Source organism: Centruroides sculpturatus, unplaced genomic scaffold (assembly GCF_000671375.1).
Source record: "Centruroides sculpturatus isolate CEXI.00-Female unplaced genomic scaffold, Cexi_2.0 scaffold826, whole genome shotgun sequence".
Taxonomy (NCBI): domain Eukaryota; kingdom Metazoa; phylum Arthropoda; class Arachnida; order Scorpiones; family Buthidae; genus Centruroides; species Centruroides sculpturatus.
Genome location: NW_019385054.1, coordinates 9253 through 24731, shown reverse-complemented (window position 1 = coordinate 24731; position 15479 = coordinate 9253). Strand labels below are relative to the sequence as shown.

General features: G+C 29.4%; 1 protein-coding gene across 3 annotated transcripts in view; it reads right to left on the bottom strand.

Annotated features, from left to right (window-relative positions):
* The window catches only part of LOC111634002 (nuclear distribution protein nudE-like 1), a 39564-nt gene extending 24690 nt beyond the window's left edge, over positions 1-14874 (bottom strand). For all 3 annotated transcript variants that reach the window (XM_023378671.1, XM_023378672.1, XM_023378673.1), the window contains exons 1-3: positions 14821-14874; positions 3591-3744; positions 147-295 (exon numbers count right to left, since the gene is read on the bottom strand). In XM_023378671.1, coding sequence (XP_023234439.1) covers positions 147-295; positions 3591-3744; positions 14821-14837 — 320 coding nt within the window. In that variant the 5' untranslated portion in view covers positions 14838-14874. The remainder of the gene's footprint in view (positions 1-146; positions 296-3590; positions 3745-14820) is intronic.
* Between the last annotated feature and the right edge of the window lie 605 nt (positions 14875-15479).

Sequence of the window (15479 nt, the reverse complement as noted above, 5' to 3'; positions counted from 1 at the left end):
AATGCCTTTGATTTACAAAAATAAAAAAATTCAAAATTAATTTTAATTAATTACAATTCATAGCAATATTTTTTTAAAACAAATATATCAGAATGTAAGAATAGTTATAAGAGTAAATGTTACATTCATATTTAAATAATACCTACCGTTTAGCTCGTTCCAAATCATCATTTGATTGTTCCAGCTGCCGAATATACTTATGTAGTTCATCTTTTATTTGAGTTACACGAGATAATTCTTCCTGAAGATATTTTGTTTGGCGTTGCCCTTCATGTCTTGCTTGCTTTAATTTATCCTAAAATAAAAATTTATTTCTTAAAAAAAGTATATTATTATTAATCTAATAATTTTAATGTGCTTTGATAATAATGAAGATGAAATAAAAGATGAATATTGTAATAATGACATTGGTTAAAGTAAGCCTGCTATAAAAATGTGCTCTCTGACAATGCCAAACTTAGAATAAACCAAACTGTCTTTCAGCATTAAAGTTTTTTACTGTACCATCTGTACCAGTTTGCTACCATCAATCTACCATAAAAACTTTTGAATAACTTAATTTTTCTATATCAGATAATTTGCTGTTTTAGCGGTATGAAGGATGCTTTGAATCACTATCATTAATTTTTTACGAGACTAAATTGTAAAATTTAAATTATTTACAGTAATTATAATCATTTTATCATTATTTTTACATAAAACAAAACTGACATTTCTACAGTATTAAATTGAAAATGGAATATCTTCCAAATGTTTTTTTTAATACTGATTAATATTTTAATAATTTAATTAACATATTCAAAAACATATATACATCTGAACAAACATTTTATCAATGTTGTAGGTTAATATGTACATTTTTAATAGTGATGGATCAATAGATGTTTATGACTGACTATTGAATAATTATTTGGATGTTATTGTTGCCAAGTGCATAATATCAGCTGATTTATTTGGAAGTACCTGAAACAGACAACTTAGAATAAGATGGACATCAGCTTCTTTTATTCAATAATAAAGATTTCAAAAAATTATTATTATATAATAAAAAGTACAAGTTAAATCCTGCTATTGAGGTCTCATTTTTGGCAACCCACTAAGTGATATATTTATTGAACTAGCAGTATATTCAGCAGAGCTGAAAATATATATGATGATCAATGAAACTACTTTACTTTCTACAAATGCAGAGGCATTAATGTTTCTTCACTATAATTTATCACTCCAGAATTGAATTTTTGACCTTATGTATTCACATGCCTGAATATAACAATTTCTTACTTCACAAATCTTTAAGCTGCTCAGTACTAAATGAAATAAGAATGTAGAAGTTCAAATATTTGAACTTCTACATTCTTATTTAAAACACGTAGAAACAAAGTACAGTAAATTTGGCCTGAAGAAGAGCCCAAGAGGCGCATCGAAAGCGTTTGCCAATCTTTGTTTGGAGTTTTCATGCAGGATATTGGTTGGTTACAGAGTATACATATTTTTGTTTTATACGACCCGGTGTGGGAGAAATCTTTGGCGAAATCTTTTAATAAATTTTCTATAAAGAATGCAATAAAAAGCTCCTCCATCATCATAAGCAAATGAAAAGCAGCAGCTTTGATATACAGGTAACCCCCGTATAACACGGCACTTCTATAGCACGGATTCACTCTAACACGGTTCGAGAATTGGTACCATCCCCCGTATAACACGGCACTTCTATAGCACGGATTCACTCTAACACGGTTCGAGAATTGGTACCATCCCCCGTATAACACGGTACTTTTATAGCACGGATTCACTCTAACACGGTTCGAGAATTGGTACCATCCCCCGTATAACACGGTACTTTTATAGCATGGATTTACTCTGACACGGTTCGAGAAATGGGTAAAACCCTCGTACAACATGACACGTAATAAATTTTTACATACTTAAGTACTAATAGTTCACGAAAATTATTATTTTCGTGAACTATTAGTACTTCAGTGTGTAAATTTTCTTTTCTCATCTCCATACACATGGTCCTTCGCGAAAATTGTTTCAATTGGCCATATCTTGACGCTTCTGCTTCTGTGTTGCCAGATGTTTTTCCCTTATTCCATAAGTGCTTAGCACCATATAAGGAAATTTATAAAGATCTTTTAACTAGAAGCAAGCAATCTAAAATTACATACACTTTTTGCAAAAGGTAAAGCATGAATCTGAAAATAATGCAGAAAAATGCTCACAGGATAACGATAACTTGCCAAAAATAAAACGCTCTCGGTTAATAGTGCTTTTAGTGATGACAAAGAAAACATTGTTTAATTTATATTAATATGTATCACTTATGAAAATTTTAATAAAGATATTTAACTTAATTATGAAAATATAGTAGCATGTTTTTTAATTTTTGGAACCTAACCCTCCTTTTCGTACTAATTCTTTGATTCGCATAACACGGATTCGCATAACACGGCAATTTTTTGGAATGTAACTACCGTGTTATATGGGGGTTACCTGTATCTCAGTCCTTCTGCTTAAAATGACAAAAGAGCTTTTTACTGCAATCTTCACAAATAAGTGCTGAAGAAAGCAGAAGGAATTGCCTTGGACATCTGAATTTGAACTGTAACTTAAAAAGTTTTATGCAGTCATTTCAATTATTTTTAATTCTCTGATTTCTTTTCATATTTCTAAAGGATCTGGAGAGTAAGAAATATAAACACTAAAATTTAAAAATTCAAGGATAACTATGCCATCAAGTTTCTGAATATTACAATATGAGATAATTTGAACTTGATAAAGTATTCTGTTCTTCTACAGATCTGAAACTGAAATGGAATCTTGAAAAATGTTTATCCTACCATATTATTTGGACTTCTTAGTTTAAGGAATGTTTTAAATCAAAAGATTTGATAATTTGATTTGTTTCTCTATATATTTTTTTATTAGGTAAATAATTTATGTAATTATAACATATATATCTTCTTATATTCACATACATATATATATATATAGACACAATCATAGTCATTAAAAATTAAGATATATCAAACTTTACTGTTATATGCTAATAAAACAAATAACATACTGGAATATAAATACTTAAAATAACCAAATGCCTTAGTATTTCCAGCAACAAAGTATTTAATAAAAATAAAAACGTTTTAGACTATTTTTAATAGTCTTCTTCAGTTAAGCCACTTTAAAACAAAAAAAAATGTAAAATAGAACGTAAGCAATATAACAGTTTAAAAATTTGAAAATAATTACAATAAAATAAAATAAGAGTAAAAACAAAAATTAAATTAAATTTTCTTAATACTTTATTTTAATTTAATTTTTGTTTTTACTCTTATTTTATTTTATTGTAATTATTTTCAAATTTTTAAACTGTTATATTGCTTGCATTCTATTTTACATTCTTTTTTGTTTTAAAGTGGCTTAACTGAAGAAGACTATTAAAAATAGTCGAAAACGTTTTTCTTTTTATTAAATACTTTGTTTCTGGAAATACTAAGGTGGTTGGTTATTTTAAGTTATATGCTAATTTGGCCACTAAAAACTATACATTTTGTTAGCATGTTTTATTGAAACCTTTAAGATGTAATTACCTGTAATTTTTCACATTCCATTTGTAAATGACTATTTATTGAATTGAGTTCTTTATTTTGATTCTCTACTTGTGTCAATTGAGCTTCTAATTCTGCTTCTAATTCTCTACTACTCTCCTGAAATTCTTCAAGTTCTTGCTGAATATCTTTCCACCTATAAGTATTTTGCATTAATTATCATTTTAAAATGTGTAACAATATCATCAGTAGCACACTCAGGATTTTATCTTGGGGAACCAAGTTAAATGGATAAAAAATTTTTTTAATGCAAATTCATTAAACTTTCCATTTTTATGTGATCTATAGTAGTATAGATATAGAAAACATAACACAACATAAATAAAAAATGAATTTTAATTAGGAAAAGATTTTTGGAAAGTTTTCTAGTTTCCTTTTCCTTTGGGCAGGTCCCTTGGTTCCCTTCTGGGTGTGTCACTGAACATATTTAATAACATCATACTATTATTTTAAAATGATAAATTTATAAAGTTAAAAAAAGAAACTGTCATATAAAAACGATGAAAAATTAATTATGAAACATTCATAAGAGATATTGCATGAACTGTATGAATTCTGGCTAAAACATCTGACCAGTCTTCATTTAAACACAGTTGAGCAGCTTAATATTTTGTTGCAGGTAAAGAAAATAGATAATTGGATGACAACAGAAAAATTTATCCTCTACAGAAAACTGAGCTGATAGTGCTGTTTCAAACAACTATCAACCAATTACTTGCCTTTCAATATTTTTCAAATTAAAAATAGGAAATTTAGTCAGCACCATCCAAGAAACACTTGAGAGAAAATTCTACTTCCAATGAAACAGAAGGAAAAGGATAAAATATCAAGCAAACAAAAGAAAAATTGTCTAATATCAACACTTAGCAGTGGCTAAAAAAAGAAACTCTGAAAAAAAAAAAAAAAAAATACAGAAGGAATGATATTTCCAGCTAGGGATTGACTCAAGATTCCCAAATCTTGGAAAACTGAACTTAAAAATTAACAAAAACTTTTCCAGGAAATAGGATAAATTCCCAGGAATCCTGTCTATATTACATGTTATAATATATACCAAAAATTAAATAAAATGGACAAATTATATATGAACTAAAATATACAAAACAACTCTAAATATGGATGTAATGTTGACAATGTATTTGCCAGAAATTTGCATTACCAGTAAACTAATAACCAGTTTAAAAAATGCTCAAGTAAATATATCAGTAACTTGATAATATTTTTTATCATTAAATTCAGTAAAAATAGGTAGACATGTAATAATTGTTTGAAGTCAAATACTGTATTTATTTGTATACACTTTCACATGTATTTATAATTTTATATATTAATTAAAAGACAAACAAGCATCAAATGTTTTCATGTAAACAGTAGTGTCCAAACTTTTCAAATGATAAACCAAGTTTTGTATAAGTTGTAGTTAGGAATGGATAAAACTACTGAACACTGGTAGTTGGTTGCAGATTTGCACCTGACATGGCCTGTCCTTATAGTTTTCTCAGTTTTCTTCCCATGTCTAATTTAGCACATAAACAGGAGCCAATTTTCCCTAGAAGGTCTTAGCAGAAGACACTTCCCCTCGGCAGATTTTCAATGTGTTGAATTACCCTTTCCCATTAATTCTAAAATCTCGAGCAAGCTACAAATATTTTGTATATTCCATGTATACTAAAAAAAAAAAAAAAACTGTTAAAAATGAACATGTCAAAATTTTTTAGGATTCTTAAATAAAAGCTGAGGGACAATTATAACATGTAAGACTAACTGATGGTTGAATTAGAGTAGATGTGGATGATTGCTGTGTCAATATCTGGTGACAGCCAAGTTGAAAAGAAAAAAAAAAGCTGAATAAGATCTTGAGGTACAGGAACTTGAAAACAAAAAAGGAGCAACTCTGGTAAATACAGCAGTCATCTCTGTATTAGTTGACAGCCTTTCTTCTGTCCCAAATGACCTAGATTAACATATATGAGTACTGGGTAACAACCAAATTACTATCTGTAAATTGCAGGATATTATGCTTTGTTAAACGCAACTCATATCCTGCATGGAATGAATATCCTCATATCACAGTTCATGGAATGAATTTGATATTTGAAGAACACCAAGGCCAGTCCTTAATTTACATTTGATGGACTGTGAGAACTCCCAATAATAATTAACCAGAATTAAATGATAATGATGACAAACTAAAATACAATAAGCTAATATGATTCAAAAGTAAATTGTAAAACTTAATACAAGATCTCAAACTTTTAAGTAGAACATCTTTGAGCCTAACATATATATATATATATATATATATATAATGATATTCAATTACATTTTAAGTAGAACAAAAGATTCTATGAAATGTAATTGAATATCATTATATATATATATGTTAGGCTAAAAGACCAAAATTGCTCATTGAGTGCAGGGGCGCCGCTAGCTGTTTGAACGCCCGTGTGCAATACCGATTATGCCGCCCCCTGTTTAACTACAATTACCTATGCTGAGCTTGCCAGAAAGGCTCTTTGCCGCCCCCTGGACGTGCCGCCCGCGTGCGGCGCACGCCTTGCACGCCTGCTTACGGAGGCCCTGATTGAGTGTAAAAAACAACCATAATGCATTGTTTCAAAATGGCCACGAAGTGAAATTAGTGTTGTGGCTTTCATGATATTTGATCACTATGCATTATGGTGATTAAGAAAAGCCATAATGCATTCTGAACGTTAGCTGATGCCATGATGATACAGGATCATATGACAAACAGCGGTTTGTAACTTTAAAATACGAATTTTAGGCTTGAAACATTTTTATTTACAATTTTTAATGCCAAACAACATTAGTTCTACAAGTTTTTCTAGAAATTTAATTTTCATACTTAAAAAAATTTCAAATAAATAAAATATATGGAGAAAAATACACATTTGTTTCTTTTGTTTTGCTAAAAAGTGCTAAAGGTCTAATTACATATACTTGTAGGTGCTTGATATACTATACACAATAAAATAAAAATCAGCTGCTAAAGTTAAAAACCACTGTGTGACAGATTTATTATGGTTAAACGCCACCACACGTTCTGGATGTTAACTAATAACGTGGTGATGATAAGAAAATAAAACTTTCTTTTTCATTATGATTTATTTATCTTCAATCATCTTGTATACACAGGTAACAAAATTATTCACCATATACAGAAATTTAACATGGTTACTTTACAACAACATTTAATTATTCATGCATTTTAGGTTCTTTGAGCAACATTTGCATTTTTATCAATACAGTGTCTTTTACAGTGACATATTATAAACCCTTGCTTACTTCCAGATGTTAACATGGATGCTGAGCAAAGTGTTAATAAAGTTGAGGGTACATTCTGAATGTTAATAATGTTACTGTAGAAATTGTAAATTCATTAAGAGCATAAAGCTGATCAAGAAGACTTTCCTTGTTTCCTAACTGATAGAGATCTGATGGAATAATGTTCATAACAACAGCTAAAACATTTCTGGGAGCTACACATCCCCTATCAACATTAGGCACCCTAACTAAAACAATCGAATCAATTTCAACTGCAAAAAATTACCCTAAATTGAGAAAACTCTCTGAGCTCGAGCTCAAGCTCAAATAAAAAAAAATAAGACGAACGATTCTATGATGCAGATCCCTGTACTATCATTGTGAAATAATAATCAGAACAATTCTTAATTCATTGTTTTTGAAAATTTTAATAATTAAAATGTCTTAGGATTTTTAGGTTTTATCAGAGGTATTAATTTATATCTAATATGGAGATAATTGATGTTTTAGTTTGGTAAACCCATTTGACAAAGGAGAAAAATCTTGCCTGATCTTTTAAATAATCATAAAATACATCCGTAAGTCTAATGAATGTAATTATTTAACTTAATTTTAATTAATTCACTTTCAACATGTGTTGTGTATCTTAGCTGAAGATAGAAAATTGAATAAGCCATTTATTTGATTTCAAGCATACTTTATTACATAAATGATCAGTTTTAAAAATTCATTTCTTTACATATATACACTAAGCGATCAGTTAATGAACAGTTCAGATGACGAACAAATCGGATAATGAACATTTTCGCAAAAGATTTTTATGTTCGGATAACGAACACCTCACAGAACAAACACAAGACGACCTGACGTAAAATAATGAATATTGACTGGTCTTCCCTTGTCTCCAGGTAACAATTTGAAACTTTTCGAAGCATGGAAGATGTTGACATCAACCCTCAACCCAGTATACACTGATCAGATTGTATTTCTCCGAACTTTGAAACTCTCCCTTGTAATTCCATCCTTTTATTTTTCTGACAAAAACAATTTTTTTATAGTATTCGCAAGACTGTTGGGCAGGCACTCATTAAGTTTTATGTCAGTTTTTATTTTCAAAAGGTGAGAGTGGGCAGAAGATGTCTGATGTTGCTGGGCAGTATGGCTTGAACAAGTCTACAGTAGGTCATAGTTCAATCTTACCTAAGAAAGATATGGTATAATCAAGAAGACTCAAGCAGCTAAAGAAGTAACAAAAATCACATCTGAAAAGCACAGAACATTGAAGAGCTCATAATAGAACCTGAAATGGATCTGACGACAGAAGAACGCCAAGAACTCTTGAATGAATAACACCAAGAAACTCGGCGAGATATGTTTTCTTCTGAAAAAGAGGATTAATGCCAATAACTGCTTTTAAACATCTTTTGAAGAAGTGGGAGGATGTCAGAACAATGGTCTTAGAATGGCATCCAAACCAGGCTGAGGTTAATAGACTTAGGGATCTCTACAATTACAATGCTATTAATTACTTCTGAAAAATCCTAAAGAAGAGAGAAAAGCAATCAACATTAGACAAATTCTTTAACCCCCACAAACGAAAATAACATGACTAATAAAAGTGCAAGACTGTTTATGTATGTATTTTTATTATTGATATAAATAAACGTAGTAAGAAAGTATATATTTTTTATTTTTGGGGATCTCCAGAATAAATTAATTAAATTCCCATTAAAACCTATGGTAAATTGATAATCGGTTAACAAACAATTCGGACAGCAAACAAAGTCTTGGAACAGATTATGTTCATTAACCGATCATCCACTGTATTTGCATTTTAACATTCATTTTTAAGGTTAAAATGAAACAATATTTTTTTTTAATACTGGACTGTGCATGCATTAGGTTATAAATCATTTCAGTTTTCAAAGAATGTCTGTGCATTGTCTTACACAAACGTAACTGACTAAATATTCGCTCAATAGATGCATTGGACGCTTATATCATCATCAATAAACTCTTTTTTAAGATTTTGAAACAAACTCTCCAGCAGCATTTGTTAAATTAAATATTTCTGACAAGTAGGAACTAGCAGTATGACTTTTTGATCCCAAGTTAAGTAGAACTTGTTTACGCCATTCATTGTCTACAACCTTAACATTTTTAAACTTTTTAACAATGGCTCCAAAAACCTCTGTTAAATTTTACGAATTTTCAGGTTCAAGCAAAAGCAGATATGAAAAAATGTCATTACTGAAATCAAATCTGGCATAGATTTCTTTTACAAGTGTACAATAAAAACTTTTACAATAAAAGCATCAGATCACAGGGCAGTTTTACCCTAGATTGACCCTAAATATAAGACTACCCTAAACAGTACCTTGAGAGGTTGAAATTACCCTAGTAACAGCAGCACTGCTTAAGTGGCTGAAGTTTCTAGGTAGTCACATGACCAAGTGACATCGAAGTCCAGTCACGCAACACATTTTGTACACGTCCACTGTCCACCTTGCTGTTCCATGACGAAAATGAGCTTAACCGATGGTCGCCCAAACGGTGCACAGTCAGTATGTAGTCCTATCAATTTTTGTTTATATCGTTTTTTATATGGGTTGGCACCAAATAATTCTATTCATTTTGGAAATGTCTATCAAATATGTGTCTTTTAAAAAACAAATTATGAAAAAAAGTGTGTAATGGTAAGAAACTATACAATTACCAAAATTAACACCCTGTTAAATTTTTAATGTCAGAATTTTTTAAATTAAACTTTTCCTTTAAAAAGCAGATGGTTCTGATACATAGCTTTGTATTATTAATTTTCGTAGCATGTATTGATAAATCTGTATCTTTAATTTTTTAGTACTGTAAATGTTCTACACTATATAAATTAAAAGTATTGTATCTTGTTATGCAGTGTATTACAGTAAATTAAATAAACAAATAAATAATTAATTGCAATAAATTGCAGTAAAAATAAATTTTTAATTTATTTATTAATACTCTTCACTATAAATTTATATTCGATTCATGATGAATTTATATAAAGAGAGCAATGAAACCAAATACGTATAGACGCTCATTAGATTTCAAGAGAAAATGAAGCTTACTAGAGTCTCATAAGTCTTTAAATTTTGATAAGATATCTTTGAATATAAAAGAATTTTTGTATTTTTTGTATTCAGAAAGGAAATTTTGTTATTTCGTAAAAGTTTCTGGAAATTTTTTCATTATACTTTGATGGACAGAGTTAATCAGAATGTTTTAGTAAACCATTCCCAGAATATTTTCAATATCATCAATCCATAGTCGGAAGGTAGATCCAATTTGGGCTCAAAAGATTGATTGTACGGCTCCTTATCACTTAAATATTGTTTAAATTCTTTTAGTATGTAACATTCATTGAAAAAAATCCAAAGCAATTCTACAATATTTCTGTTATTCATTAACATTTGTACCAGAAAGTTTGATGTATCCAATTCCTCAGATGATCTATAAATATCTGGAAAAACAGCCAAACTTCCCAAATCGCACAAAATTGTTTCTTTCACACACCACAGCTACCTCAACCATTCATTTTGGGACAGGTATTCCTTGTTTTGTAATTTAATTTTTCAACAACTGATGAGGGTCTTCATAACATCAGATTGTCCCAGAATTCTTAGATCATTAAGTAATCGATTCAATCCTTCAGGATCGATAATATCTGGATGAATAGGTGACGAATATTTTTTAAATAGGTTCAAAGATCTTTTTTCGAATCCGGAGCCATCTTCTACTTTTTCTTCCATTTTCATAATCAGAGACTCGATGAAATCATTGTTCATTTTCAGCAAGAAATCTCCGATTCTCAAATATTTCAGTCTGTTATTGAGTTATTTGTTATGAAAAATATTATTATATCAATCTTCTACTTGTTAGTATTGTTAATATGATAAATCTAAGGATACCATTGAATCTGCATATAGGATACCATTAAACCTGTTGTTTAGTTCATATAGAAATTGGGGAAAAGCTGGATAGTTTTTTCTTAATTCCTGTATGGTTCATCATTAAAAACCATGATAAACACTGGTATAATTTTGAATCCCTGCAAAAATTTTTGGGACATCCATCAAAATTGATCTTAATTCGAAAATTGAAAATCTTAAATTTTTCAATATTCTTCCTTATATTGCAAGAAGATAAATTTTCATATAATATAAAAATAATAATTGTTATTATTTTATGGTAATATAAGCACTTAAAAATACAGTAAACCTGTCTATGGTGACCAGCCATGGTTCCTTCAAAAAGTGGTCTTTTAGTCTTTTAGACAGGTGGTTCTGTAATAAAGTATTTCCATATGTATTTTGTGCACTTTTTAGCCATTTCTACTAAAAAGCAAAACTTGAGGTGAGCAAAAATAAGCGAATTTTTTCAACAATAGAGCTATATTGGTATTGTATTTTATTCTTATCGGATAACCCAATTTACAGAAGTCGTCGTGATATTATAAGACAGATTTGAATTTAAAATATGTTATCATTTCTTTTCTTGTTGTGGATAGACTTTATGGTTCAAATTCATTTTCCAACTTTTTTGCTTTTTATCCAAAATCAAACTACTACTAATGGCAATAGCAATGTCATTAGGTTTACTTAAATGAACATTTCCTGATTCAGACATTACAGTCTCAGCCATGACCCAACTGGCCACTGCTTTTTTGTTAGACATTAATTAACTCCTCTGTCAACACAATGTTTGTTTCCAATATTTTAATTGCCTTCTAAGTTTCTTTAACACATTTTCGAATGTACAAAATTGCATCTAATGTACCATTAATTATTTGAGGCATTTATATTTCTAGAACAACTGAAAACATGTACACTCTAAAAATTGTTTAAGCTGGTCAAATATGCAAACATTCTAATCATGTGACAATTCAAAACAAAACCTTTTTTTAATAAGAACATTAAAATTAACACATTAGACATTACAAACAAAGAAAATAAAAGCAAATCCATTGCCAAGAGATTAGTAATCTTGACAATCGTATCTCTCTCATGTAGTAGGGAGTAGATGTCAAGTTGTTGAGGCCTCATTTTAAACCTTGGTGTCAAACTTATAATACTCATATTCCCTATTATTTTTGATTTACTATATAAGAAATTAAAAACTTCTCCTTCTATTGTACACTCTTTGACCTTCTCATAAGAGATGGTCAAAGCTGAGTGTACTTGGCATCTACTCCCTACCACTTGAGAGAGATACCATTGTCAAGATCTACTAATCTTTTGGCAATGGATTTGCTTTTATTTTCTTTGTTTGTAATCTACAGTAGGTTTTTGTTAATTCCATATATTTTAGTATGTAATTGGAATGTAACACACCAACAACTGCCGTAAATCATCGGGTTATAATTTGGAATAAATAATACTAAATTACAAATGAATTTGGCACTATAGGAAGGCTTTAGGTGCCATCTCTTATTAAAATTAATAATTAAATTTTAAATTAAATAATTTAGATTAAACTGGAAGACTGGAAGTAAACAATTGGCCCAAAGTGGGACTCGATCCCGTAACTTCCACTTACCATGTGAATGCGTTGCCAGTTATGCTTCCCAGACCTTCGGTCCAATCTCCTCTTCAATTCTCACAGTATATTTAATGTTAAGCTGTAACAATTGTCGATTACTATGGTGCCAACTGAGGACACATTCAGCGCCCTTGTTCAGTAAACATCCACAAAAGGCACATAGTCGGCCATTGCATACCTGGCAAGGCATAGATATACATATGAACATTCCTACAAACCCGATGTAAAGCAGGTAAGCAGAAGTTGTGGGCTTGAGTTCCACTTTGGGCCGATTCTTTTCTTTCAGTTTAATCTAAATTACTTAATTTAATATTTAATTATTAATTTTAATAAGTGATGGCACCTAGCCTAATCTATAGTGCCAAATTCACTTGTAATTTAGTATTATTTATTCCAAATTATAGCCTGATGATTTACGGCAGTTGGTATGTTATTGCTTTATATCGAATTTGTAGGGATGTTTATATGAACTGCTCACTTGCCAAATCGATTAACTCCACATGTAATTATTAATTTTAATAAGTGATGGCACCTAGCCTAATCTATAGTGCCAAATTCACTTGTAATTTAGTATTATTTATTCCAAATTATAGCCTGATGATTTACGGCAGTTGGTATGTTATTGCTTTATATCGAATTTGTAGGGATGTTTATATGAACTGCTCACTTGCCAAATCGATTAACTCCACATGACAAAAATAATAAAAATTAATAATATAAATTATTTTTTAAAATTCTTTTTAATCTTTAAATTTAAATAAACATTGTAAAATGTATTTTTATATACCATTATATTAAAGCATAGCTTTAATGTAATGATATATAAAATTAGTTACACAAAAAATGCAAAAATAATATTGATTATATTAAGAATTTACAAATGGAGTTAATCGATTTGGCCTGTGAATGGCTCATATGTAATTGGAATGTCTAATGTGTTAATTTTAATGTTCTTATTAAAAAAACTTATTTGTTTTGAATTGTCACATCATTAGAATGTTTAAAAATTGTTTTGTTTAAACCAGTTATGGTTTAAACAGAATCATATAAGTAACAAAACATATTTGTTACTTATATGATTTATAATCTAGAATATTTCAATGTTATTCATATTTGAGTCAGTTGTTTGTTCTATGTGTGATATAGAATGGTCTAAAAGTCAATTTATAATTGAAGTATAAATTAAAAACCCATTAGTGATCCCAAATTGTAACAGCTGAAGAAAAAGTAAACTACGTGTTTTGACTTAAAGAATTAAAGCCAATAATGGCTGTTAGAAGAAAGTACTGTATGCAATTCATTTTGATAATGCCACACTTTCTTTTATCAACTGTTATTGATTTTAATTTTGCAAGCCAAAGTATATAGTCCACTTTCTCTTCAATTCTCACAATTTGGGATCACTAATGGATTCTATGAATAAAATAAATTAGTTATACATTGATAAAATGATTACATAAAATACTTCAAAAGCTACACACACTATTATTTATTATATAATTTTAATATTTGTATATCTTTTGTTATAGAAATATAAAATGGCACAGGGATTTTTGGACTCAATCTGTAATTTTGATCTAATGATGAAACATAAATCATCCCAAAAACATTTAGTTGATAAATGCTGACTCCTTAAACTTTATTAATAATATTAGGTTTCTTCAATCTAAATGTTAATGATGAAATCAGTAGTATCAAAAAAATACTTTAAAATCATTTGAGACAAACAAATATTATTAGAATGAAAATTTTCATGGTGATCTTGACCTGAATATGGCTATTTCTCATCATCTGATCATCCTATTATAGTTAACACTAAATCCAGAACCTGTTACCGGTGTAAATCGTGAGAAAACTTTTCTTCACAAATTTGACAAGGCCGACATCATTGTCACTACACTCCACCTAGAACATCTAAAATGGCTAGAAGCCATATCCATCTACAAAGCTAGCCACATGACCACCTGTATGAACCAGAAGGATGAACCTGATCTATCTATAGCATGGCAGGCCGTTACAGATGGCAGCCTTTAAATACCACCATCCACACACAAGTGCACATGCCCATCACAATGAGCTTCCTTAAATAAGCATTTAATTTTGTTTTAAATCTTTACATTCTATTTTTTGAAGCTTTAAAAGTTTTAATTTTATTTTTAACAGATATACTTGCTATAATGTTATACAACATACAAATTTGATAGTCAAATTTAGCATGAGAAAAAAATATATACACACAGTATACATAATAAATACTTAACAGAAAAGAAGAGAAAACAATAAACTTTTTTTGTATAATTATGAGAAAAAAGTAACTATAATTTTAATATAAAATATTTTGTTTGCTTACTTTTTTTTATAATCCATTGCTAAGTTTTTATAATATTGAACAGCTTCTGATTCATTATTAAATACTGGTTCTGTTTCCTCCATCTAAAAATTTAAAAATTATAAATTTATTTTGTTTTTAATTAAATAATTTAAAATACTTTTATGTAAAAATAAAACATTTATTTTTAAAAACTTTTTTAAATCTTAAACCTTCATTACTTTATCTCAAACTGATAGAACAAGTTTGAATTAAAATAAAAGAAGAAAATTACAAAACACACAACTAATAATATTCAAAATACAGTGGGTGATCAGTTAACAAACAGATCGAATAGCGAACAAATTGGATAATGAACACTTTCGCGAAAGATTTTTATGATTGGACAACGAACACATGTTCAGATAACTAATGCTTTACTGAACAAACATGAAAAGAAGCGACAGAAAATAATGAATACCGATTGATTTTCCTGTCTTCAGGTAACAATTTGAAACCTTTTGGAGCATGGGAGACGTCAACATCGACGCTCAACCCAATACCGATCTGATAGTATAATATTCCTCCAATTTTTGAAACTCTCCCTTGTAATTCCAGCTTTTTGTTTACCTTTCTGACAAATAATTTTTTATAGCATTCGCAAGACTGTCGGACAGGCACTTGTTAAGTTTTGCGTCAGG